This window comes from Thalassophryne amazonica, chromosome 19 (assembly GCF_902500255.1).
Source record: "Thalassophryne amazonica chromosome 19, fThaAma1.1, whole genome shotgun sequence".
Lineage (NCBI taxonomy): Eukaryota > Metazoa > Chordata > Actinopteri > Batrachoidiformes > Batrachoididae > Thalassophryne > Thalassophryne amazonica.
The window spans coordinates 34,930,597-34,957,949 of NC_047121.1; the positions used below are offsets into that span (position 1 = coordinate 34,930,597).

General features: G+C 47.6%; 1 protein-coding gene across 1 annotated transcript in view; it reads left to right on the forward strand.

Annotated features, from left to right (window-relative positions):
* Positions 1–27,353, forward strand: part of LOC117531890 (structural maintenance of chromosomes protein 6-like) — a 56,112-nt gene that overhangs the window by 23,198 nt on the left and 5,561 nt on the right. The window contains 10 exon segments of the mRNA XM_034195081.1: positions 7,864–8,042; positions 8,852–9,053; positions 9,178–9,292; positions 10,085–10,182; positions 11,671–11,733; positions 12,314–12,449; positions 12,970–13,050; positions 13,157–13,350; positions 24,853–25,027; positions 25,213–25,349. Of these exon segments, the coding sequence (XP_034050972.1) occupies positions 7,864–8,042; positions 8,852–9,053; positions 9,178–9,292; positions 10,085–10,182; positions 11,671–11,733; positions 12,314–12,449; positions 12,970–13,050; positions 13,157–13,350; positions 24,853–25,027; positions 25,213–25,349 (1,380 nt within the window).

Here is a 27,353-nt window from a genome sequence, read left to right on the forward strand (position 1 = left end):
CGGCCAGGAGGGCCGGGTCCAGGATGAAGCTCCTCTTCACCCAGGAGCGTTCTTCGGGTCCATACCCTTCCCAGTCCACCAAATACTGGAACCCCCGGCCCATTCGACGGACGTCAATGATCCGTCAATGATCCGGGCAGGAGGCGGCGCCGGACCAGGAGCACAGAGGGGTGAGGTGTGGTGAGGCTTGAGTCTGGACACATGAAAAACCGGGTGGATCCGCAGTGAAGCTGGGAGTCGGAGCTTCACTGCGGCAGGACTGAGGATTTTGAGGATCTTGAAAGGTCCAATGTAACGGTCCATCAACTTGGGGGAGTCCACTTGGAGGGGGATGTCCTTCGTGGACAGCCACACCTCCTGCCCGGGCTGGTAAGCAGGGGCCGGGGATCGCCGGCGGTCCGCATGGGTCTTCGCCCTCGTCCGGGCCTTCAACAAGGCAGAACGGGCGGAGCGCCACACCCGACGGCACTTCCGCAGGTGGGCCTGGACCGAGGGCACACCGACCTCTCCCTCCACCACGGGAAACAATGGGGGCTGATACCCCAAACACACCTCAAACGGGGAGAGGCCGGTGGCAGAGGACACCTGGCTGTTATGCGCATACTCGATCCAGGCCAGATGTTCACTCCAGGCCGTCGGGTGTGCGGATGTTACGCAGCGCAGGGCTTGCTCCAACTCCTGATTGGCCCGTTCTGCCTGTCCATTGGTCTGCGGGTGATACCCGGACGAGAGGCTCACAGTGGCCCCCAGTTCCCGGCAGAAGCTCCTCCAGACGTGTGAGGAGAACTGGGGACCACGATCAGAGACGATGTTGGTGGGTATCCCATGCAGCCGGACGACGTGGTGGACCAGGAGGTCTGCTGTCTCCTGGGCTGTTGGGAGCTTCGGGAGGGCCACGAAGTGGGCCGCCTTGGAGAATCGGTCCACTATCGTGAAGATGGTGGTGTTGCCCTGGGACGGCGGGAGGCCCGTGACGAAATCCAGGCCGATATGGGACCAGGGGCGATGAGGCACAGGAAGTGGCTGGAGAAGCCCTTGGGACCTCTTGTGGTCAGCCTTGCCCCTGGCACAGGTGGTGCAGGCCTGGATGTACTCCCAGACGTCGGCCTCCATAGACGCCCACCAGAAGCGCTGCCGGACAAATGCCACGGTCCTTCGCACCCCTGGATGACAGGAGAGCTTGGAACCGTGACAGAAGTCCAAGACTGCAGCTCTGGCCTCTGGTGGGACGTACAAGCGGTTCTTCGGACCGGTTCCGGGGTCCGGGCTCCGTGCCAGGGCCTCCCGGACGGTCTTCTCCACGTCCCAGGTGAGGGTGGCCACGATAGTGGACTCCGGGATGATGGGCACCGGTGGATCCGACAGCACCGTTTTGACTTCATCTTCGTGTACCCGGGACAAGGCATCCGATCTCTGGTTCTTGGTCCCGGGGCGATAGGTGATCCGGAAGTCAAACGTCCGAAGAACTGTGACCAGCGGGCTTGCCTGGGGTTCAGCCGCTTGGCGGTCCTGATATACTCCAGGTTCTGATGGTCAGTGAAAACCGTGAATGGCACAGACGCTCCCTCCAACAGGTGTCTCCACTCCTCAAGAGCCTCTTTCACTGCAAAGAGTTCTCAATTGCCGACGTCATAGTTCCGTTCAGCTGGGGTCAACCTGCGAGAAAAGTAGGCACACGGGTGAAGAACCTTATCGGTCTCTCCGCTCTGGGATAGCACGGCTCCTATCCCTGAGTCAGAGGCGTCCACTTCAACCACGAACTGGCGGCTAGGGTCGGGCTGCACCAAAACTGGCGCAGTAGAGAACCGTCGTTTCAACTCCTTGAACGCGGCTTCGCACCGATCCGACCAGGTGAAGGGGACTTTTGGAGAGGTCAGGGGGCTAACTACCTGACTGTAGCCCTTAATGAACCTCCTATAGAAATTAGCGAAGCCGAGGAACTGTTGCAGCTTCCTACGGCTTGTTGGTTGGGGCCAATCTCTCACCGCCGCAACCTTGGCCGGATCAGGGGCGACGGAGTTAGAGGAGATGATAAACCCCAGGAAGGACAAAGACGTGCGGTGAAACTCGCACTTCTCGCCCTTCACAAACAGTCGGTTCTCTAATAACCGCTGCAGGACCTGATGTACATGCTGGACATGGGTCTCAGGATCCGGAGAAAAGATGAGAATATCGTCCAGATATACGAAGACGAATCGGTGCAGGATGTCCCGCAAGACGTCGTTAACCATGGCTTGGAACGTCGCGGGGGCGTTGGTGAGGCCGAACGGCATGACCAGGTACTCAAAGTGACCTAACGGGGTGTTAAATGCCGTCTTCCATTCGTCTCCCTTCCGGATCCGAACCAGGTGATACGCATTTCTAAGATCCAGCTTAGTAAAGATTTTGGCTCCATGCAGGGGGGTGAACACGGAATCCAACAATGGCAACGGGTATCGGTTGCGAACCGTAATCTCATTCAGCCCCTTGAAATCAATGCATGGACGGAATGCGCCATCTTTCTTGCCCACAAAAAAGAAACCTGCCCCCATCGGGGAGGTGGAGTTCCGGATCAGCCCGGCAGCTAATGAGTCCCGGATGTAGGTCTCCATTGATTCGCGCTCAGGTCGTGAGAGGTTGTACAGCCTGCTGGACGGAAACTCAGCGCCTGGAACCAAATCAATGGCACAATCGTACGGACGGTGCGGGGGAAGGGTGAGTGCCAGATCCTTGCTGAAGACGTCAGCAAGATCGTGGTACTCAACCGGCACTGCCGTCAGATTGGGAGGGACTTTGACCTCCTCCTTAGCCTGTAAACCGGGAGGAACCGAGGATCCTAAACACACCCGATGGCAGGTTTCGCTCCACTGAACCACCACCCCAGACGGCCAATCAATCCGGGGATTGTGCTTCAACATCCATGGGAAGCCCAAAATCACGCGGGAGGTAGGAGTTACAAAAAACTCAATCTCCTCCCGATGGTTTCCAGACACCACCAGAGTTACTGGTTGTGTCTTGTGTGTGATTAAAGGGAGGAGGGTGCCATCTAGTGCCCGCACCTGCACTGGCGAAGTAAGCGCCACCAGAGGGAGCCCTACCTCCCTTGCCCATCTGCTGTCTAGCAGATTCCCTTCTGACCCCGTGTCCACCAGTGCTGGGGCTTGAAGGGTTAAATCCCCGCTCAGGATTGTAACTGGGAGTTGTGTGGCAATCTGTGTGTGTCTCACGTGAATGTTTTGACCCCCCCTTAGCCCAGTCTCTGAGGGCGGTTGTTGTTGTGGCCGTTTGGGGCAGTTTTTCTGTGTGTGCTCAGTTGAGCTGCAGAGAAAACACTCTCCACGGATCAGCCTCCTCATTTTGGCCCTGTGCGTTTCCCTAACAACGTCAGCAGGGGGAGTTGTTGCCCCACAGAGCTCTGCAGCTGTGGAGCGTGGGGAGGGCGGCCCCTTTTCGAACCCGGAAGGGAGAGGGACGGCGCGTATCCGGTCACGTCCTTCGCCTCGCTCCCGACGGCGCTCCTCCAACCGATTGTCTAACCGTATAACGAGATCGATAAGCCCATCTAAATCCCACGGTTCCTCCTTAGGTACCAGCTGCTCCTTCAGGACCAACGACAGTCCGTTTATGAAGGCGGCGCGGAGCGCAACGTTATTCCAGCCGGACCTCGCAGCCGCGATGCGGAAGTTGATTGCATAAGCGGCTGCGCTCTCGCGTCCCTGTCTCATTGACAGCAGCACAGTTGAAGCGGTCTCTCCTCTGTTAGGGTGATCAAACACTGTTCTGAACTCCCCCACAAACCCAGTGTATGCTGATAACAACCGTGAGTTCTGTTCCCAGAGCGCCGTAGCCCAGGCGCGTGCTTTACCCCGAAGCAGAGCAATCACATAAGCTATTTTACTAGCATCTGACGCGTACATGACGCGACGTTGTGCGAAGACGAGCGAACACTGCATGAGAAAGTCCGCGCACGTCTCCACACAACCTCCGTACGGCTCAGGAGGGCTTATGTATGCTTCAGGGGATGGTGGGAGGGGTTGTTGAACCACCACTGGAACGTTTATATCCTGCACAGGGTCGGCAGGAGGAGGAGCTGCAGCAGCGCCCTGAGCGCTCGCCGCCATCTGTGCGGAGAGAGCCTCCACCCTGCGGTTCAGGAGGATGTTTTGCTCGGTCATTTGATCCAACCGAGCCGTAAAGGCGGTGAGAATGTGCTGCAGCTCACCAATCACGTCTCCTGCAGACGCCTGCGCTCCCTGCTCTCCCATTGGTCGTTCAACAGCCAGGTGACGCCCCTCGGAGTCCATGACGCTGGCCGAGATATCCTGTTGTGAAAGTGTAGTGACACGGACCCACAACAGGGGGCGCAAATGAGCGGCCAATAGATGAGCCAAAAAGTAACAGTTTAATGTTGTGAAACGTGCACAACGAAATGCAGACAATCTCAGAATATAATTACAGTCAAATCACAAAGGTGACGTGTGGGCAGGCTCGAGGATAGAAGACGTCTGTCCTGAGAAGGGCCGGAACCACACGATTTCCGCTGCCACAGAACCCGGTGAATACTGGAGCCGCCAAGTCCCGAATTCCCAGGTGATCACCGTCCCCGACTGTTGGATCTGGTACTGCTGGCGAGAACAAAGACAGTCAAGTGTGGGTGTGTGTACACCCAGTAACAACAACGGTGGGAATGCCACCTCCACCTCTCACTCAATATTCAGTAGAGTACCGCAGTGATTCCTCAGAGGAAAAGAGTGCCGTCCTGCACTCACTCAGCTTCCACAGAAAAAGGAACCGGTACTCCTGCAAACACTCACAATATACAGATATATTGCAAAAGAAACGGCTGAGGATATTACCTCCAAGGAAGTACGATATCTTGGCAACGAGGTGGAGATGACGTCTGGTCTTTATGGAGTGCGATGATGAAGAATGTGTGACAGCTGTCAGGAATTAATGAGTGACAGCTGTCACTCCCGGCTGTGTCCGTGGCGGCAGCGCCCTCGTGTGCCTGAAGCCCGCACTTCAGGCAGGGCGCCCTTTGGTGGTGGGCCAGCAGTACATCCTCTTCTGGCGGCCCACACAACAAATATCTTGTCTTTGTGGTGTATTCAACTGAATATAAGTTGAAGAGGATTTACAAATCATTGTATTCTGTTTTTATTTACATTTTACACAACGTCCGAATTTTATTGGAATTGGGGTTGTATGACTTTCATTGCTTTTATGACTCTATCAAGGCTGTGTTCAGGCCTTCTCAGAAATCCATTTACCCAGTCAGAAGCAAGGATGGGGTTCTCATCAAGGATAGGTCAGGTATCCTTGAATGGTGGATGGAACATTTCCGTGAGCTGGATGACCTACTGATACTCCCACCTATCTCCAATCTGGATCTCCCACTGACCTTTCTGGAGGTTGATAAGGCAATTCATGGTCTAAATGTCAGGCATGGTGACAGCATGGCTCATAACAGGTGGAAACAAACGCGAGTTCTCACCAGGGGTGGAGTAAGTAAAACGTTTAATCGTCAAAGCAAGCATGGAGTCGGTACACAGGTTGTCCAGCAGTGAGGCTACGGTAACAGACAGGTGAAAGGCTGAGGCGTAGTTCAACAGGCAGGCACAGGTCAAAATACACCGCAAGGAGGCAATCAAGACAAAAGGCAAACTCAAGGCCGAGGACAAAGCAAGATCAAAAATCTGGCGAGGCAAAAAAAAACAAGGCAAGGAGTACTTGGAACATGAAATCAACATATCTGGCAGTGAGTAGTGAGACTGTGAGGGCTAAAATAACTAGTGGTGTACAATTAGTAGGAGAAATGAGGAGCAGGTGTGCAGAAGGTGCTGGAAGGGGCATGACCGGGGAAGACAAAGGTAAGTGCAGAGAGTGGCAGTGAGGCAAAAGGCAAAGTGAACTGGTGCAAGATAACTAAGTGGCCGAAAAACCAACAGTACAAAGCAAGTAAAGTAAGTGGCATAAAACTAACAGTGTATAACGTGCATGTGTTCCAGACAAGCAATAATGCGTGAGCAAAACAAAAGGGAAACAAAACTAGGAAATTATTTGACTAATCCAAGTAGCGGGAAACATGAAGATCTATGATTATAATCAAAACTAGAACAAGGACTGATACAGATTACAAACTGAGCAGAGAATACTGACATGATACAAAACCAGTAACCACAAAATACAACATGAGGATCTCGACGTGGCCTTTATTGACCTCATCAAGGCCTTTGACACTGTCAACCACAACCTCCTGTGGAACATTCTGCTCAAGTTTGGTTGCTCTCCCATCTTTCTGGCCATGCTTAAAGATTTCCACAGAGGGATGTCTGCCAGTGTTACCGTTGGTAAGGCACAGTCCTTCCATTTTCAGTGTCGGTGTCAGCGTCAAGGCAAGGCTCTGTCCTTACCCCTGTGATCTTCAACTGTTCCTTGTGTCGGTGACCCTTATTTTCTTGCCACCACCTTCATCCTGTGACAGGGTCAGTATCAAGTACCGACTGGAAGGAAGCCTCTTCAACGTTTCTTCGCTTTCAGGTGAAAAGGCTGACATCTTCTGAGCTATTTTTGATCTACAGTACGCAGATGATGCGGCCCTCCCAAGCCATTCAGCTGTTGGCTTGCAGAGGTCCCTTGACACTATCACAGAGACCTATTGTCGTGCCGGCCTCATTGTCAACTCCAGAAGACTGAGGTTCTACCTAGTGTCCCTTGCAAGCAGCTGCCACCAAGCTTCTGCATCAGTGATGCCCAGCTCAAGAATGTTGAGAGCTTCACCTATCTAGGTTCCGTCTTTGCCTCCACCTGTTATCTCACTGATGATATTCAGCATTGTATTCACCTGGCCTCTTCAGCTTTCGGTCGGCTTAAGGAGCGTGTTTTTTCAAACAGAGTTCTTGCTGTTCATTCCAAGATCGCTGTGTATAATGCAGTCATCATTTCCACCCTACTTTATGGTTGCGAGGCCTGGGTGCTGTAATGAGGACATGTCAAGATGCTTGAGTCCTTCCACATTCGCTGCCATCAGCAGATCCTCGACCTCCAGTGGTAGGACAAGGTGCCACACTCTGTAATCAAGAAAAGGGCTGGTGTAACCTCCCTGGAGTCTGTGCTTCTCTACCGGCAGTTAAGATCGGTAGGCCATGTAATCAGGATGCCTGCCAACCGATTGCCTGACAAAGTTTTGTATGGGCAGCTTACTGAAGGCAGCCGCTCCGTGGGTGGCCAGAAAAAGAGATACAAGGACCACATCAAATCTACACTCAAAAACTGGACTATTCCCCCTGAGAGCTTAGAGCACCTAGCAGCTGACCGAAACACCTGGCATTCTACGTGCAATGCTGCAGCTACATCCTTCGACGAGGCCTATGACCAGGCTGCCAACGAGGGACGGGCCCGTCGACACCATCCCAACACTGAGCCTCCAGCCCCACCTGGTTCTGCTCTCCAGTGCCCTGTGTCTCCACAGCTACATGCGGAGACACCATCTCAACCTGCCTGAATGAGCCTGCACGGCGTCATCACCGTCTGGGATGGAAAACAGAGAGACTGATGGTTAATAATCACATTATTCCTTTGATCGCATTGATTGTGAAGAGTCAGACTCAGAGTCAGTCTCACACACATGCACAGTGAAGGCTAAGTGAAGACAGGGCGGACCAATTTTGGGGTGGGGGGCATTCGGTTAGCAATACCGGCCTCTATAAGTACTTATTTCAGAGTAATTACGGTTTAATTCTATGAGAGCACAAAAAACAAAACAAAATCATTTTTGATTGTATTGGGTTTTGTATTGTTTCCAATGTAAAGTCCTGAAATGCTTTGTTTGGTGATGATAATGTCCCTTTAAGTGATATTTTAAACTCTGTTCTTATTGCATAGGTCAGAAGAAAGATGTATCCAGCTTAATCTTGAGGACAAACTGTGGAAGAAAAACCAGCTCATTGACAGTCAGTTTAACAAACTGAAACTCTTTGGACAGCATATGCCAGACCTCCTGAATGATATTGCAGAGGCTTATTCTGCAGGACGCTTTGTGAAGAGACCCATTGGACCAATAGGTGAGTCCTCCCATCATATGTCTCTCTCTTTCTCTCTCACTCTCTCTCGTAACACCTGTTTTGTTCAAAACTTCCTTTCTTCCTTTCTGTTCTTATACTGAGGTGATTTTTTTATTGTAACACTTATTTCCTGTGAAACTAGGCAAATGAAACTAACTATTCTCAAGTGTTAAAGTAAAACACCAATTGTATCAAATTCTTGCAGATTGTTGACTTATTTTTGTGCAGTCACCAGTTTTCAAAATATTTCTTGTAACTGTGGAAAGGATATCTTGTAGTTACAATGAAGCTGGAAATTCTCTTAGTTTCTGCTGAAATGCAAGCATTATTGTAGGTTTATTTTTGTAGCATGCTGCAAAAGTACAGCTCATTTTCATGAGGACATATTTATCTGGGGGAAATTCCATAGTGAATATTGTCTTTTCCTTCATAGCCATCATGCAGACTAACTACAGGCGGAAGCACATCTGCACATGCATGAGGTTTTGATATCTCCTGTGACCCATCTTACATTAACATCCATAAGATTTCTTGTAAATCTCTTCCAAATCTACCAGATGTTGGTTATAGCATCTGATCCCTTGAATTTCTCCCCTCAGGGGTTGAAATTTTAAATTGCTTGCAGACAGCATGAATTTTGGTCATATTGGCAATATCGTTATTATGAATCCATTGTCTAAATGCTAAGGAATAAAATTGTAGTTGTGCCAAACAAATTTTTTATTGTTTGACTTAAACCTTAAAAAACCCAGTGACACTATACCTTTTGAAGGATCTGAGGTTCATGATGCTGCCATGTTTCCTGTCAGGGAGGCATATCAGCGTGAAGGATCCCACGATGGCTGTTGCTGTGGAGAGCTGTTTGCAGCATAATTTGAAGACTTTCTGCTGTGACAATTACGAGGATGAAGCAGTGCTTCTGGACCTGATGTCTCGCTATTACACAAATAACACCAGGCCAAAAATCATCGTCTCTCTTTTCTCTGGAAAACATCATAACCCTACTGGAAAGTCAGCAGCAACATTTATTTGTTTTCTTTTAGTTTAGTTTTATTTTATTTTTGTTTAAATTTGCATTTAAGGGATTTTTTCCCCTATCCATTTTAAAACTGTTGCTTTCTGTGCTTTTTCATAGGAAGGCATCTCATCCAGATTACCCATGTGTGTTGGACATAATCAGCACAAACAGCCCAGTCATCACCAACTGTCTTATTGATATGAGACATATTGAATCTATTCTGGTCATCAAAGTTAGTGCTTCACTGAGATACATTCAGGTTCATAAGTAACTGGATAGTTAGACAGTGTTTGTAAATGGGCAGCATTTACAATATATAGCACTTTTCCATCTACACCAAATGCTCAAAGCACTGTACAATTATGCCTCGCATTCACCCATTCACACTACACACTCATACACCGATGTCAGGGAATAAGTCTCCAGAAAGGCCCAAGAGGGTACAGGTTTTCTTTGTAACCACCAACTCCACCAGGTGATTTCACTGATTATCATAACTTTGAGCAGATGGGACAAGTTCATCAGTGAAATCATCTGGTGGAGTTGGTGGTTACAAAGAAAATTGTACCCTCTTGGGCCTTACTGGAATCAATTGTCACCTATGAACTAGGGGACTAAAGATCTTGCCCAAGGGCCCTTAATGATTTTCCAGTCTGACTGGGTTTTGATCCAAGGATCCCTTGGTCTGAAGCCCAACACTTAACCACACCATCATTAGACCATCACCTGCCTGATTTGCTGCTGCTGCCACCTGAATGAGTTATAGGCTGCTGTGACTGGGAAGAAACTGTGCATAGTGCAACTGTCTGTTTGCTCAGCAATTATTCAGATTCATTGTGGAGTGGCACAGGACAAGGATTTTCTTAATAAATAAGATGTGAAATTCTTCAGCTCCAGGTTGACAGATATCACATGGGAAACTTGAACCTAGATTTGATCGATTTTCTTGTCTAAAAATCCTTGTCTGCTATATTTTTGCATTGCTAAATTAAAAGTTAACCTGTAATTTGCTGTTTGATTACAGGACAAAAACACAGCAAGGAGGATTATGCAGCAAGCTACACCACCTAAAAACTGCAAAGAGGCCTTCACTGTGGAGGGTGACCAGGTGTTTCCAAACCAGTACAACCCCTAGCAAAAATTATGGAATCACCGGCCTCAGAGGATGTTCATTCAGTTGTTTTAATTTTGTAGAAAAAAAGCAGATCACAGACATGACACAAAACTAAAGTCATTTCAAATGGCAACTTTCTGGCTTTAAGAAACACTATAAGAAATCAAGAAAAAAAGATTGTGGCAGTCAGTAACGGTTACTTTTTTAGACCAAGCAGAGGGAAAAAAATATGGAATCACTCAGTTCTGAGGAATAAATTATGGAATCACCCTGTAAATTTTCATCCCCAAAACTAACACCTGCATCAAATCAGATCTGCTCGTTAGTCTGCATCTAAAAAGGAGTGATCACACCTGGAGAGCTGTTGCACCAAGTGGACTGACATGAATCATGGCTCCAACACGAGAGATGTCAATTGAAACAAGGATGAGGATTATCAAACTCTTAAAAGAGGGTAAATCATCACGCAATGTTGCAAAAGATGTTGGTTGTTCACAGTCAGCTGTGTCTAAACTCTGGACCAAATACAAACAACATGGGAAGGTTGTTAAAGGCAAACATACTGGTAGACCAAGGAAGACATCAAAGCGTCAAGACAGAAAACTTAAAGCAATATGTCTCAAAATCAAAAAATGCACAACAAACAAATGAGGAACGAATGGAGGAAACTGGAGTCAACGTCTGTCACCGAACTGTAAGAAACCTCCTAAATGAAATGGGATTTACATACAGAAAAGCTAAACGAAAGCCATCATTAACACCTAAACAGAAAAAAACAAGGTTACAATAGTCTAAGGAAAAGCAATCGTGGACTGTGGATGACTGGATGAAAGTCATATTCAGTGATGAATCTCGAATCTGCATTGGGCAAGGTGATGATGCTGGAACTTTTGTTTGGTGATGTTCCAATGGGATTTATAAAGATGACTGCCTGAAGAGAACATGTAAATTTCCACAGTCATTGATGATATGGGGGTGCATGTCAGGTAAAGGCACTGGGGAGATGGCTGTCATTACATCATCAGTAAATGCACAAGTTTACGTTGATATTTTCGACAACTGAAAGGATGTTTGGGGATGATGAAATCATTTTTCAAGATGATAATGCATCTTGCCATAGAGCAAAAACTGAAAACATTCCTTGCAAAAAGACACATAGGGTCAATGTCATGACATAGGGTCAATATCAACGAGCAGATGTGATTTGATACAGGTGTTAGTTTTGGGGATGAAAATTTACAGGGTGATTCCATAATTTTTTCCTCAGAATTGAGTGATTCCATATTTTTTCCTCTGCTTGGTCTAAAAAAGTAACAGTTACTGACTGCCACAATCTTTTTTTCTTGATTTCTTATAGTGTTTCTTAAAGCCAGAAAGTTGCCATTTGAAATGACTTTAGTTTTGTGTCATGTCTGTGATCTGCTTTTTTCTACAAAATTAAACAACTGAATAAACATCCTCCGAGGCCGGTGATTCCATAATTTTTGCCAGGGGTTGTATTATTCATCTTCACTCAGTGTCACCAAATATTTTGGACAGGATCTTGAGACTGAAATAAGGTAAATAAGCATTATTTAATTTAATTTAAATAATTTGTTTATTATTTGATTCTCAGTTATAAAGATCAGCCATGAAATTAAGTAAAAATAAATAGAGAAAAACAGCTAAATTCACAATAAATGAGGTTTTGAGGAAGGCAGCAGTTTCAATCAAAATCTGGAAATAGTTGGGTTTTATTGAAGTGGTGCACTTTTCATAATCTTCTGGGTACCCGGCAAGCATAATGGCATACTATACTGAAACACACACAAAAAAGAAAAAAACAAAAATATAATGACTGTACCACTTATGTCTAAGTTAATTTAGCTTGATTACTACCAGGGGGGAGGGATGTTACTTTTAAGTCACAATTCTATCATTAATTTTGAAAAGGTTTTTTTTTTTCTTAATTGATAAACCTTGTATGCTATTTACAGTGTTCCAACACTTCACTGAACCTATTTTATGCATGAAATATTCACATATCCATGTTTTCCATGGCATCTTTTCATCAAATGTAGATACTCCAAATGTAGTTTTATTTGGTTTTTGGGGATATGTGGTCAATTATTTCAGCTAAAACAGTCTTTCCTGTTGCAGTGTGTTGGAGTCAGAGATAGAGAATGACAAGGCTCAGCTGTCTCAGTTTCAACTCCAACTGAACTCGGTGACTAAAGACATCTTGGGCATGGAGAAGAAACTAAAAAACACCAGCAAGGCCATAAACAGTACTACGGTAAATCTGTCGGAAGTGAATGAGTTTTTGCACACGTCCTCTCTTTACTTGTTCTCTGAAATAATTTTTGTAACATGACCTAAAAACTTACAGAATGAGCAGAATTCCTCAAATCACATTTTTTGGGCCTCTTTCTACTCCAAATACCATTATAGTGACTATTTCCCATACAAAGTCTAATACCAATACTTTTAAACCAGTACTTTAAAAATGTAAGTATTTCCTTTTCATATGTAATAATGTTGCATGGCTGGTTTATAAACACCAATTAAGCTCTTTTAAGAGTATTTAAATATGTTTGACTACTGATTCTAAAGTTTCGCAGATCAATATCAATACTTGAGTTAGTTTTGGTGCTTCCCCTAGATATGAAAAAATAAAAAATACTCAGTGGACTTGGTAAAAATTGTGGAGCTTTCTCCATCCGAGTATGAGGATCCCTGTTTTATATTTGCCAGATTTATTTGTTTGTTTTTGTGAGGGTTAAAAAGGTACCATGTGTCTCATTTTGTCATTGCAGATCTCTATGAATAAAGTTAACATGAAGATAAAAGAGCTGGAGAATATTGCACAAGAGCAAACAGAGGACATCAGCTCCTTGGTGATCTTTCAGTTTTTAGTCCAACTCCTTCCCTGACACTCCTTTAAACAGACATGAATCTTGATATAATCAAAGCATCTTTCTTCTTCATTTTTTTTCCTTCAAGGATGAAATTTTCCTAGAGAATCAATGGAAAATCAATGCCGAACAGCAAACTGCTGATGAAGCAAAGACCGAGCTTAACAAGCATCACAAAGGGTTAGAAAACCTTCAAACCAAGTCCATGCAGGTCGGACAGCAGATTGATCAACTTTCTGAACAGATGGGGTCATTTCAGGTAAAGCACTTTTCTCTTACTTAGTTTAATAAAAAATAAAAATAAAATACTGTGTGTGTGTGTGTGCATGTGTTTAAAGTGAAAGCTAGATTACCAGCCTCCCTGGTCTTGTGACATACTCTGTAAAGACATTAGGCCTCCCTCTTCAAATCTTCTTGCATGCAGATTTGATCCTTATTTATGTGGAACAACTAAATAACGTGCTGGAATCTTTAAATATTTTCTTCTTTCCAAAATGTTCAGGGTATAAACAAAATGTACAACCAGGGCAGGGCAGTCACTCATAAACCAGGAAAAACTGATTCCGACTGGGATTGTGATGGAAAATGAAAGACTCAGTTTGTTAGAATATTAGTTAATAGCTTGTACTAGCACACCTGAATAATTTGCTGACCAGTAAATATTACTTTTGTCTTAAATGCTCTTAAATACAAGGTTGTTTCCCCAATCAGAAGTCATGTAAATGTATATTGTAGTAATTTTAGGTCTAGACCTCACAAACTGATGGTTTGATTCACAATAACAGCTCAATTATTATACTCTAGAATACAAAAATTTGAGGATTGTAAGTCCAAGTTTGTGTGAAACTTGACACAATGCACACCATGTAAAGATGTGCATGAAGGAAAATAATTTCAGCCCAACATCTTAAAGGGTAATAAGGTAATAATAGGACATCAGGGTTTTGTTTAAAAAAAAAAAAAAAAAAAAAAAAACAGAATTTCAATTGCATTTACAGTGATTGACCAGTTTATTAATTCTGGCATTTCAAGTTTCACATAAGATGTACTGTCACTGATATATACAGTAATACATGCAAGCAACTGGAATGGCAGAGTGGTGAGGTATCCCTTTGTGAGCTTCATCACAGATCTCTGGTTATAATAATTCAACCACAAATACTCACTGTTCTCTTCCGGTGAGCTACTGTTTAGCTCGAGTAACAGAAAAGCTGCTCTCGTGGCAGTTGAGACAACCTTAAAGTTCACTCACTCACTCATCTTCAAGCGCTTTTCCAGGTTCGGGTCACGGGGCAACAGCTCCAGCAGGGACCCCAGACTTCCTTTTCCCGTGCCACAATGACCACCTCTGACTGTTGTGTGGGCCGCCAGAAGAGGAGGTACTGCTGGCCCACCACCAGAGGGCGCCCTGCCTGAAGTGCGGGCTTCAGGCACTAGAGGGCGCTGCCGCCCCACAGGAACAGCCGAGGTGACAGCTGTCACTCATCAACTGTGACAGCTGTCACCGATCATCTGCACTTCATCCCGGATAAAAGCAGGATGACACCTCCACCACGTCGCCGAGATATCGTTCTTCTAAAGAGGTAATATTCTCTGCCGTACTAAAGGAATTATAACTTACGTGTGCTCTGTTAGCAGCCGTTGTCCTGTGGTGCCTTGTCAGCTGATTGGGGGTTTGTGAGAGTGCCGACGTCTTCGCCTGTCACTCTTTCCAGATAAATGCTTAAACAGGAGCTGCACGAGTGTGTGATTTGAGGTGGAATTCCCACCGTTGTTGTTACTGGGTGTACACACACCCACACTTGTCTGTCTTTGCTCTTCGCCAGCAGTACCAGATCTGACACGCGGAGACGGTGGCCACCTGAGGGACTCGGGACCTGGCGGCTCCAGTATCCTTCGGGTTCGGTGGCGGAGGAAATCGTGTGGTTCCGGTTCTTCTCTAGACGGACGTCTCCTATCGTCGAGCCTGCCCACACGACACCTTTATCCATTGACTTTGTATCATTCTATAATCTGCTGTGTATGGTTGTGGCATTCACAACAGTAAAGTGTTCAAATTTGACTCCTTCTATTGTCCGTTCATTTGCGCCCCCTGTTGTGGGTCCGTGTCAGTACACTTTCACAACAGGATATCTCGGCCAGCGTCATGGACTCCGAGGGGCGTCACCCAGCGATTGAACGGCCAGTGGGAGAGCAGGGTGCACAGGCGTCTGCAGGAGGCGTGATTGGTGAGTTGCAGCACATCCTCACCGCCTTTACGGCTCGGTTGGATCAGATGACCGAGCAAAACATCCTCCTGAACCGCAGGGTGGAGGCTCTCTCCGCACAGGTGGCAGCGAGCGCTCAGGGCGCTGCTGCAGCTCCTCCTCCTGCCGACCCTGTGCAGGATATAAATGTTCCAGTGGTCGTTCAACACCCCCTCCCACCATCCCCTGAAGCATACATAAGCCCCCCAGAGCCGTACGGAGGTTGTGTGGAGACGTGCGCGGACTTTCTCATGCAGTGTTCGCTCGTCTTTGCACAACTCCCCGTCATGTACGCGTCTGATGCTAGTAAAGCAGCTTATGTGATTAATTTGCTTCGAGGAGAGGCACGCGCTTGGGCTACGGCGCTTTGGGAGCAAAATTCACGGCTCCTTCATACGTACACTGGGTTTGTGAGGTAGTTCAAAACCGTGTTTGATCACCCTAACAGGGGAGAGACCGCTTCAACTGTGCTGCTGTCAATGAGACAGGGACGCCGGAGCGCAGCCGCTTATGCAGTCGACTTCCGCATTGCGGCTGCGAGGTCCGGCTGGAATAACGCTGCGCTCCGCGCCGCCTTCGTAAACGGACTGTCGTCGGTCCTGAAGGAGCACCTGGTGGCCAAGGACGAACCGCAGGAATTAGATAGGCTAATCGACCTTGTTATACGGTTAGACAATCGGTTGGAGGAACGCCGTCGGGAACAAGACGAAGGGCGTGGTCGGGCACGCACCGTCCCTCTTCCTTCCGGGTCCGAAAAAGGTCCGCCCTTCCCACGCTCCATGGCCTCTACGCCCCGTGTGACTACAGCTCCCCCTGCTGACGAAGCTATGGACACGAGCAGGGCCACATTCAGACCACCGAACAGAGGAGGCTTCCCCGCGGGACGTGTTTTGTTTGCGGCTCAATTGAGCACCAATTGAGAGACTGCCCCGAACGGTTAAACACCAACGCCCGCCCCTAGAAACTGGGCTTAGGGTGGGCCAAGAAATTCACGTGGGACACACACATATTTCCACACGGCTCCCAGTTACAATCCTTAGCGGGGATTTAACCCTTCAGGCCCCAGCACTGGTAGACACAGGGTCAGAAGGGAATCTGCTGGATAGCAGATGGGCCAGGGAGGTAGGGCTCCCTCTGGTGGCGCTGCTTTCGCCATTGCAGGTGCGAGCACTAGATGGCACCCTACTCCCTTTAATCACACACAGGACACTACCAGTAACTCTGGTGGTGTCAGGGAATCATCGGGAGGAAAGAGAGTTTTTTGTGACTCCCTCTACCTCCCGTGTGATTCTGGGGTTCCCATGGATGTTAAAACACAATCCCCGGATTGATTGGCCGTCCGGGGTGGTGGTACAGTGGAGCGAGACCTGCCATCGGGTGTGTTTAGGATCCTCAGTCCCTCCCGGTTCCCAGGCTAAGGAGCAGGTCAAAGTCCCGCCCAATCTGTCGGCGGTGCCGGTTGAGTACCACGATCTTGCTGACGTTTTCAGCAAGGATCGGGCACTCACCCTTCCCCCGCACCGTCCGTACGATTGCACCATCGATTTGATTCCAGGCGTGGAGTTCCTGTCCAGCAGGCTGTACAACCTCTCACGACCTGAGCGCGAATCGATGGAGACCTACATCCGGGACTCCTTAGCTGCTGGGCTGATCCGGAACTCCACCTCCCCGATGGGAGCAGGTTTCTTTTTTGTGGGCAAGAAAGATGGTGGTCTTCGTCCATGCATTGATTATCGGGGGCTGAACGAGATCACGGTTCGCAACCGATACCCGTTGCCTTTGTTGGATTCGGTGTTCACTCCCCTGCATGGAGCCAAAATATTCACGAAACTGGATCTTAGGAACGCATACCACCTAGTTCGGGTCCGGAAGGGAGACGAGTGGAAGACGGCATTCAACACCCCGTTAGGTCATTTTGAGTACCTGGTCATGCGGTTCGGCCTCACTAACGCCCCCGCGACGTTCCAAGCTTTGGTAAATGACGTCTTGCGGGACTTCCTGCACCGATTCGTCTTCGTATATCTGGACGATATACTCATTTTTTCTCCGGACCCTGAGACTCATGTACGGCATGTACGTCAGGTCCTGCAGCGGTTGTTGGAGAACCGGCTGTTTGTGAAGGGCGAGAAGTGTGAGTTCCACCGCACCTCTTTGTCCTTCCTGGGGTTCATAATCTCCTCCAACTCCGTCGCCCCGGATCCGGCCAAGGTCACGGCGGTGAGAGACTGGCCCCAACCCACGAGCCGTAGGAAGCTGCAACAGTTCCTCGGTGTCACAAATTTTTACAGGAGGTTCATTAAGGGGTACAGTCAGGTAGTTAGCCCCCTGACAGCCCTGACCTCTCCAAAAGTCCCCTTCACGTGGTTGGATCGGTGCGATGCCGCGTTCAAGGAGTTGAAACAGCGCTTCTCGACTGCACCTGTCTTGGTGCAGCCCGATCCCAGTCGCCAGTTTGTGGTTGAAGTGGACGCCTCTGACTCAGGGATAGGAGCCGTGCTATCCCAGAGCGGAGAGACCGATAAGGTTCTTCACCCGTATGCCTATTTCTCCCGCAGGTTGACCCCTGCAGAACGGAACTATGACGTGGGCAATCGAGAACTCCTAGCGGTGAAAGAGGCTCTTGAAGAGTGGAGACACCTGTTGGAGGGAGCGTCAGTGCCATTCACGGTTTTTACTGACCACCGGAACCTGGAGTATATCAGGACCGCCAGGCGGCTGAACCCAGGCAAGCCCGCTGGTCACTGTTCTTCGGTCGTTTTGACTTCCGAATCACCTACCGCCCCGGGACCAAGAACCAGAGGTCGGATGCCTTGTCCCGGGTGCATGAACATGAAGTCAAAACCGAGCTGTCGGATCCACCGGAACCCATCGTACCGGAGTCCACTATCGTGGCCACCCTTACCTGGGACGTGGAGAAGACCGTCCGGGAGGCCCTGGCACGAAGCCCGGATCCCGGAACAGGGCCAAAGAACAGACTTTACGTCCCACCAGAAGCCAGGGCTGCCGTCCTGGACTTCTGTCACAGGTCCAAGCTCTCCTGCCACCCAGGGGTGCGTAGGACCGTGGCAGTGGTCCGGCAGCGCTTCTGGTGGGCGTCCCTGGAGGCTGACGTCCGGGCTTACATCCAGGCCTGCACCACCTGCGCCAGGGGCAAGGCGGACCACCAAAAGGCACAGGGACTCCTTCGACCACTTCCTGTGCCTCGTCGCCCCTGGTCCCACATCGGTCTGGATTTCGTCACGGGCCTCCCGCCGTCCCGGGGGCACACCACCAACCTCACGATAGTGGACCAGTTCTCCAAGGCGGCCCACTTTGTGGCCCTCCCGAAGCTCCCGTCGGCCCAGGAGACAGCGGATCTCCTGGTCCACTATGTCATACGTCTGCATGGGATACCAACAGACATCATCTCAGATCATGGTCCTCAGTTTTCCTCGCAGGTTTGGAGAAGTTTCTGCCGGGAGCTGGGGGCCACCGTGAGCCTCTCGTCTGGGTATCACCCTTAGACCAACGGACAGGCTGAACGGGCTAACCAAGAGCTGGAGCAGGCCCTGCGATGTACCACATCCGCACACCCGACGGCTTGGAGTGAACACCTGGCCTGGATCGAGTATGCGCATAACAGCCAAGTGTCCTCTGCCACCGGCCTCTCCCCGTTCGAGGTGTGTCTGGGGTATCAGCCCCCTTTGTTTCCTGTGGTGGAGGGAGAGGTCGGTGTACCCTCGGTCCAGGCCCACCTGCGGAGATGCTGGCGGGTGTGGCGCACCGCCCGTTCGGCCTTGTTGAGGGCCCGGACGAGGGCAAAGACCCATGCAGACCGTCGACGATCCCCAGCCCCCGCATATCGGCCCGGGCAGGAGGTGTGGCTATCCACAAGGGACATTCCCCTCCAGGTAGATTCCCCTAAACTGAAGGACCGGTACATAGGGCCCTTCAAGATCCTCAAGGTCCTCAGTCCCGCCGCAGTGAAGCTCCAACTTCCGACCTCACTGCGGATCCATCCAGTATTTCACGTATCCAGATTGAAACCACATCACACCTCACCCCTCTGTACACCCGGTCCGACACTGCCTCCTGCCCGTATCATCGACGGGGAGCCAGCTTGGACAGTGCGCCAGCTCCTGGACGTCCGTCGAATGGGCCGGGGTTTCCAGTATTTGGTGGACTGGGAGGGGTATGGACCCGAAGAACGCTCCTGGGTGAAGTGGAGCTTCATCCCGGACCCGTCCCTCCTGGCCGATTTCTACCGTCGCCACCCGGACAAGCCTGGTCGGGCGCCAGGGGGCGCCCATGAGGGGGGGGGTCCTGTTGTGTGGGCCGCCAGAAGACGAGGTACTGCTGGCCCACCACCAAAGGGCGCCCTGCCTGAAGTGCGGGCTTCAGGCACTAGAGGGCGCTGCTGCCTCACAGGAACAGCCGAGGTGACAGCTGTGACAGCTGTCACCGATCATCTGCACTTCATCCCGGATAAAAGCAGGATGACACCTCCACCACGTCGCCGAGATATCGTTCTTCTAAGGAGGTAATATTCTCTGCCGTACTAAAGGAATTATAACTTACGTGTGCTCTGTTAGCAGCCGTTGTCCTGTGGTGCCTTGTCAGCTGATTGGGGGTTTGTGAGAGTGCCGACGTCTTCGCCTCTCACTCTTTCCAGATAAGTGCTTAAACAGGAGCTGCACGAGTGTGTGATTTGAGGTGGAGGTGGAATTCCCACTGTTGTTGTTACTGGGTGTACACACACCCACACTTGACTGTCTTTGCTCTTCGCCAGCAGTACCAGATCCGACACGCAGAGACGGTGGCCACCTGAGGGACTCGGGACCTGGAGGCTCCAGTATCCTTCGGGTTCGGTGGCGGAGGAAATCGTGTGGTTCCGGTTCTTCTCTAGACGGACGTCTCCTATCGTCGAGCCTGCCCACACGACACCTTTATCCATTGACTTTGTATCTTTCTATAATCTGCTGTGTATGGTTGTGGCATTCACAACAGTAAAGTGTTCAAATTTGACTCCTTCTGTTGTCCGTTCATTTGCGCCCCCTGTTGTGGGTCCGTGTCACTACACTTTCACAACACTGACTGGGGGATCCCAAGGCGTTCCCAGGCCAGGCTGGAGATATAATCTCTCCATCTAGTCCTGGGTCTTCCCGGGGTCTCCTCCCAGATGGACGTGCCTGGAACACCTCCCTTGGGAGGCGCCCAGGAGGCATCCTTACCAGATGCCCTTTCAACATGAAGGAGCAGCGACTCTACTCTGAACTTCCCACGGATGACCGAACTTCTCACCCTATCTCTAAGGGAGACACCAGCCACCCTCCTGAGGAAGCCCATTTCGGCCACTTGTACCCGCGATCTAGTTCTTTCGGTCATGACCCAACACTCATGACCATAAATGAGAGTAGGAACGAACCTTAAAGTTGTGGATTTGAATTTAAATTTCATGATTATGTTATGTGTCGACGCGGGTTGAGGAGCGGACCTGCGTCAGACGGAACCCAGCGCTACAAATAACCAGAAAAGCGGTTCCAAAAACAATATATTTATTACACCCACTGTGCATAAAAGGTGTAAAAACAAAAACAGCGTCCCTCTGGTGGAGTGACTGTTGGCACGCTCTCCAGCGCCCGCAAGGATCAAAGCCCGGCGCTCCTGGACTCACTACCACCGCCAAACACCCCCCAGGTGGACACGACAAACCGACTCTCTGTGAAGCAAAGAAGAGGTGAGGTAAGTCAGCAGTTACAACAATATCTTTCAAAAGACACACGCTATCAGCAACACATTCAGGTCTGTATCTTTTTTAACTTTATGCAAATGAGCAGCTTCTCACAACAGGTGGAGGATCACTTATCCGCATGCCACAGCAGTGAGAAGCAAGCTGCACAATTCTCATCACAATTCAAGTATACTGTGTAACAAAACACCAAGTTACTATCAACAATTAATCAAATACTTAATTACCTTTAATGTGTGCTGACAGCATGTGTCCTCACCCTTCCTTGCTTCACGGGCTCGATGTGTCAAACACAGGCGCGGTCCTCAGCGTCTCACAAACGAACATCACAAGGTCGAGTTCCCGGCAGTTCTGCTTGAATCACACATGACTTAAATGCAGAACGCCATCCAATTATCTGTTTCAGCTGAAAGTCTTTAAGGTTGCATGTGAGCACCCGTCGTCACAGGTGCTACACGATGTTGATGAGGGTGAGGACTCTTCAGCCAGCACCTTCTCCACAGACAAATCAGTTTCCATGCTACCTGAAGAGCAAAGAAAAGAAAAGAACACCAAAATATCCAGCCAGTAGTAGTCAGGGACACACCTTGTCTGGGCCTGCAGCTTTCCTGGGATGAAGTTTCCTTAACTGTCATCTGACCTGGTCCACAGTGATGTATGGAGGAGGTTGTGTTGAGGTGGAGGAGGAGGAGGGGGCTGCTGCTGTGATGTCTGGTGGGAGGTGTGCTGAGGGAAGAAGGAGAGATGTCTGCAGTAGGGAGAGGGTGGGGCGGGGCATGGACTGGTTGAACCGGTTGAAGAAGTTAAGTTTGTTCGCCCTCTCCATTGTACCCACTGAACTCTACACTACGTGGAATGGGCCCGATCGATCACTACACCTTGATTTGCCGCTGAGGTGTGAAGCCGGCGGAAGTACAGAAAACGCCATCTTGTGTCCCCCAGAACTTCGAACGCTGATATAAAAAAGACGCTCGTCGCACACGCACAGTTTAGATTAATAATCGCCAATTTAGCTTTGTTTGATTTTATTTAACTTTGTTTGATTCGATTTAGCTTTGTTTGCACCGCAAACGTCTTGCGCTGCAATTAATTTCACGAATTGTGATACTCGTGAAAATCGTGGTAGAGGACTTTCAGGATTTTCAGTTTTGCTTTATTATGAGTTTTCCATAAAGTTGACAGGCCAGATTCAGTAATATACATATAATGTAATACATATATTATACAGTAAAACATATAATATAATATATAGTATTATAATATATAATGTATGTAATATGATATAATATAATAATAGTACATATATAATACATGTAATATACATTTTGAAATTTTCTGCCTCTAACTTAGTCTGGCTTCTTTGAAAATGTCAACTTCTATAGAGCATTATCAAATAATATTACTATACTATTTTTTATTTTGGATTCAAATAAGATGCTGCTCCATCTGATGATGAAAGTGAGTACACGCTCTGTACATACATAAAAAGGTATTTTTCAAAATGTGTTAATCAGATGCTGTAAAGTTTTGAAATGTAAACAACTCATTTAAAATTGGGCCATTGCTCTAGTTGTATTTTGTTGTTTCAGGCACTAAAGCTGTCACATAGTTAATTTTCAATTTGATAGTGTACACTGACATGTGAATGGATTGACTGCTTTACATCAACTGTGATTGTGATTTGTTGCAATGTTCCTACTTCTGCAAAACTAAAATAAATTCTAATATTTACTTTAACTGATTGACCAATTACTTGTGTGCCTTTCTGTGTGTGTGCACGACATTTAAAAGTATTTGTGCATTTGATTGTGGTTGATGTGCACCATTTGGGGGGTGTTTTGAGTGAGTGTGTGTGCGCGTTGTGTCAAATGAACATTATGTGTGTGTGTGGGGGGGGGGGTGTTCACAAGCGTATAGTATAATAGAAAGTATTCAAATAGTGTTGCATTGCAAGAGCTGATAATGTCCATAGATTTAACAAGTTTTTGTTTCTATTTAGTAATGTATCAAAAACTACACTGCGTGTATAAGTCTTATAAATGGCCTTAACAGAGCTTAATAATATTACATAACTCGACGAAGGGCTTCATTCTGCAGAAATTGGTGAGTTTGACCCTATACTATCGACCTGATTCCACTGTGCGGCGTAGTGCATGAGTGAATGTGGTGTGCATGTGTGACCCCCCCCATCCGCCCTTCCTGATCAGCCTACAACATCCTACTCAAAGCCAACCGACAACTTCTATCGGGAAGGACCGACCCCCAAAACAACACAAAGGCAAACAAGAACAAAAGACAAGTGGTGAAGGCAGTAACTGAAGTGAGACCCCGAGGAGACGAGGCCCCAACCATACAACTTACCAGGACAACCAACCACACATGAACAAGTAGTGACAGTAACAGTCTGTTGTCTAATTAGTGAGCATCCATACTCTAATCTAGGACACCGGAGTCTTGATCCCCTTAAGAGCACCCAAAACCGAATTGTGGTGACGGCCACAAATACACAACATCCATGCACAGAGACCCAGATCACAGCTAAATCTGCGATCACTTACTGTGGGTGGTGTGTTGGGCCAAGACAAAAGTACAGAACCCTACCATATGACATGAACCACTCCGGCACGTGAGAAGCCATACGGCCGGCTGCATGCGATGACGGAAATGGGCCCAGGACACGGCCCCAGGAGAAACCAGGAGAAAAAGGGCAGTGGAAGGGCACAGGGGCCAGTAAGGGCAGCCACCAGAGCCACCGGGGCAGCACATCGAACCACCAGGGGAGCGGGCCAGCAGTGCCAGAACGCAACCCCATACCCAAGGGAAGCACACAGGGCGCCGCCATGGGCCCACCAAAAGGGGCCCCAGACCTAGACCACGGCCCCCAAAGGGAGGAGCGAGTGGCGGCGGGGATGGGGGCAAAGGAGCCGCAGGAGGGTCATATATGTTCACCAATGTTATCATTGTTTGTCCAATCACCCCTTTACAATAATATGGATTCCTTCTTTATCTTTTATTTATTTTTGTCACTCAGATTTGGATAGATTAGACATCAGTATTGCTGCTCCTCTTTTCAGAGTATTGGAATGTGAGCTATAAAAAAGTATTTTTGAATCCAAATCTTTTTAATTTCTTATGTTCTGCTTTTGATAAATGAGTTTCTTGTAGGAAATGAATCTGTGGTCATTTTAGGTCTTCTGACTGGGTTGCCTAAACCATTATCATTCAAAGAAATTAATTTCATTTCTTGTTGTTTGATGTCCATAAACCATCATAGTTCTGTTCACTTTGTGGTGGTTCCCCCACAGACCTTTAATTGAACATTCATGAACACATAACATTTCCAAGAACAGCTTACTTGTTTTAACTATATACGAGGACAGTGACTTCCACAAAGAGAGTTCAGCAACCCTCCTCTTCCACTGTCTCTTTTTGTTTTGAAGGTGAAAGCCTCACGTAAGGAAAAGGTCCCATCCAGTAATGAGATTTAACCCACATAGGATTAACATACCAAAACCACTTCTCGCAGCTGCATTACAGTCCCTTTGAAGCCAACAGTCCATTTATCTATAGCCCTCCATAGCAAGCTATATACTTAACTGGGCTTTAGGTGCCCCATAGCAAGTTATGTCATTCTTATATTTGATGCTGGCTCCAGCTCCCCCCACCCCAACTACCACCATCATCACCACCACCAAATTAATGGGTGGATGATGATATATGTGCCTTGTATTTAATTTATATTGTTCCAATGAATGTTAAGAATAAACTAAGAAAATATGAATGAGGCCCTTCTAAGCTGTCCTTGTGAAGCAATGAGGATGATGGTGAATGTTGTTTTGGCCCAAAGGATGAGCAGATGAAGCTGCAGGCAGAAAGTGTCAAACATGAACAGAACCTCAAGATGTTAGAAGAGAATCTACAGAAGCACAAAGACAATATCCAAGCATGGAAATGTGAACTTGCCCAAAGAGAATAAAAGTTAAAGGTAATAATTCATCTCCCTCTTTTTTTTTTTATTAGTTTATCTTTAAATATGTAGTTTAGTTGAGTAAACTAACCTTGACACAAATATGAAGAATTTAGACATTTATGTTACATCCCCAAATATTTTAGCTGTTGCCAGAAAAATTTACAGTTGCCAAATTATTGTCATGTTGTGTGTGATGGTAGGAATATGTAGTCAAAGCAACTGAGATCAGCTCGGAACGGCAGCAGGTGACCAGGAGCACTAACAGTATCGACAGCGAAATCACTCAACTGAAGGTGTTTTTGAGGGAGCAAGAGAACAGTCAGCAGCAGGTGATCAGGTACAGACACACACAGGTCAAAGGCTAAAGGCTTACACGTGAAAAGGTTTGAACATATTGTCACCAATGTTTTTGATCATATTAAAAATAGACAAATTACAAACTTTTAATATTGTGAAGACAACCTTAAAATTCATACTTGCTGGTAGAATTTATGTTTGACAACACAAATTTTTAAAGATTTCTTAAGGAAACTGAGATTTATCAGGAGTACTACCAAAATGGTGTCACCTCTTCCATGACCAAAGTACTTTTTACCCAGGCAGAGATCTGTACTTTTTAAAATATATTTATTTTTAATTATTTTTATTTATTTATTTAATTCATCAGGTATAAGCATTCAGTTTGTTGTCTGACATGCAGGTTGAATTTTCTAAATTTTTGTGCTTTTGGGAAATACTCCCACTTTAGGAAAACATGAAATTTAGACTACAGCTTCCCACATGCTTTCTTACGTACTCAGGCTTACATTTAGGGCCCCTTCACACATAGTACAAATTTGGTTAAATTGCGCATCAAGTGCGCATGAATCAGGAATCATATGTAAAATGTATAAAATCGTAGCTGCTTCCAACGCCTCGTACACCTGTAGCTACAACTATTTGCGCACACCAGCGGCTGAAAGACAGTGTGCACTGTGCAAGCCCATCGAACCCTCTCGCGGCAGATTTCGGCCAAATTCCAGCTGACACACACGAACATCTAACACCGCTTGCATGGCACTTAGAAAATGTGTGGTCATTCGCACTGTTAAGACGACAACAGTCAGAAGATGATCACTGTCAAGCTGAAAGTAAAATTTGTCTAAGTGCCCTACGAGTGTGGCTTTGCAAACAGACACAGTGACACGTTGGTGTGTGCGCTGAACTGACAGGGGGTGTGGCCGCTGACAGGAGATGCCCTGAGTTGTACATATTTGCACTATGTGTGAAGGGTCTCTCAAACTCTTTGTGCTGTAGAGCAGTGGGATAAGGAGTTGGGATACCAATATATAGACCAATTCCTACTCACAGTACCTGTCACTGTCCTTGAATAAGACTTTATCTGAATTGTCTCAGTCCACCCAGCTGTAAATGGCTACCAACCTTGGCTGGGGAATTAACCTGTGTCAGACTGACATCCCATCCAGGGGAAGTGGTAGACTCTTAGTGATTCACGCTGCAGAAACCAGGATAAGCACCAGCACCAATGGGCCTCAGAGCCTATAGGGCTTACTTCTTTGTGCTGTGGAGCTGTGATTGGTGAAACACAGACCAGTGTTGTACAGTCATTGTTAGCCATAGCAAGCTTGATTACGTTGAGATAAGTTGGTGTGTTCGAGCTTCATTTGTCCTATCCAAGTCATTCCAATCTTGCTCATGTCCCACCCCTTTCCTCATTTATGGCCTTTCCCAGAATTAGGTGGAATCAAGCACGGACAAGCTGATGACTTTTGAAGCTGCCCCATTTCAGCTTCAAGCCCACACTTCAGAAAACCTATGGGTGATGTCACTCAGGGTTTGTCCATTATGTATAAAGTCTGTGGTTTGGACCTAACTGGACCTAAGACACCAGATATACCACTGAAAATACCAAACACCTTACTAATGCTCCTCTGAATTCAGTGTATATGATTCAACCTCTAGAGGTTTTTGCCTTTTCAAAACCCCCAGGACTGGGAAAGATGGATCTGGAGATTTGAGAGAGTCGCATGACAATGACATTAATTTTAAAGTTTGCAGTCCGAGCGTTGCGGCACTAGTCACACAACGTGATGGATTGAGCAAACTGATTATAACAGATTTAATTAGTGGTTTTTTTTCAGTCACAAAATTCCTCTAATGCGTCAGTTTTCAGTGGATTTTGGGCCCTGATGGAATGAGTGCATCGACTGTTGGTGTGCGCCACCTCTCACGTCAGCTGCTGTAGTCTGCTGCTGCAGACAGAATTCTGCTGTGACGGTTTTTCTGCTGCCAACATGAGAAAACACCTTAACGTTGGCTGGACATCCACGGGAAAGCTACA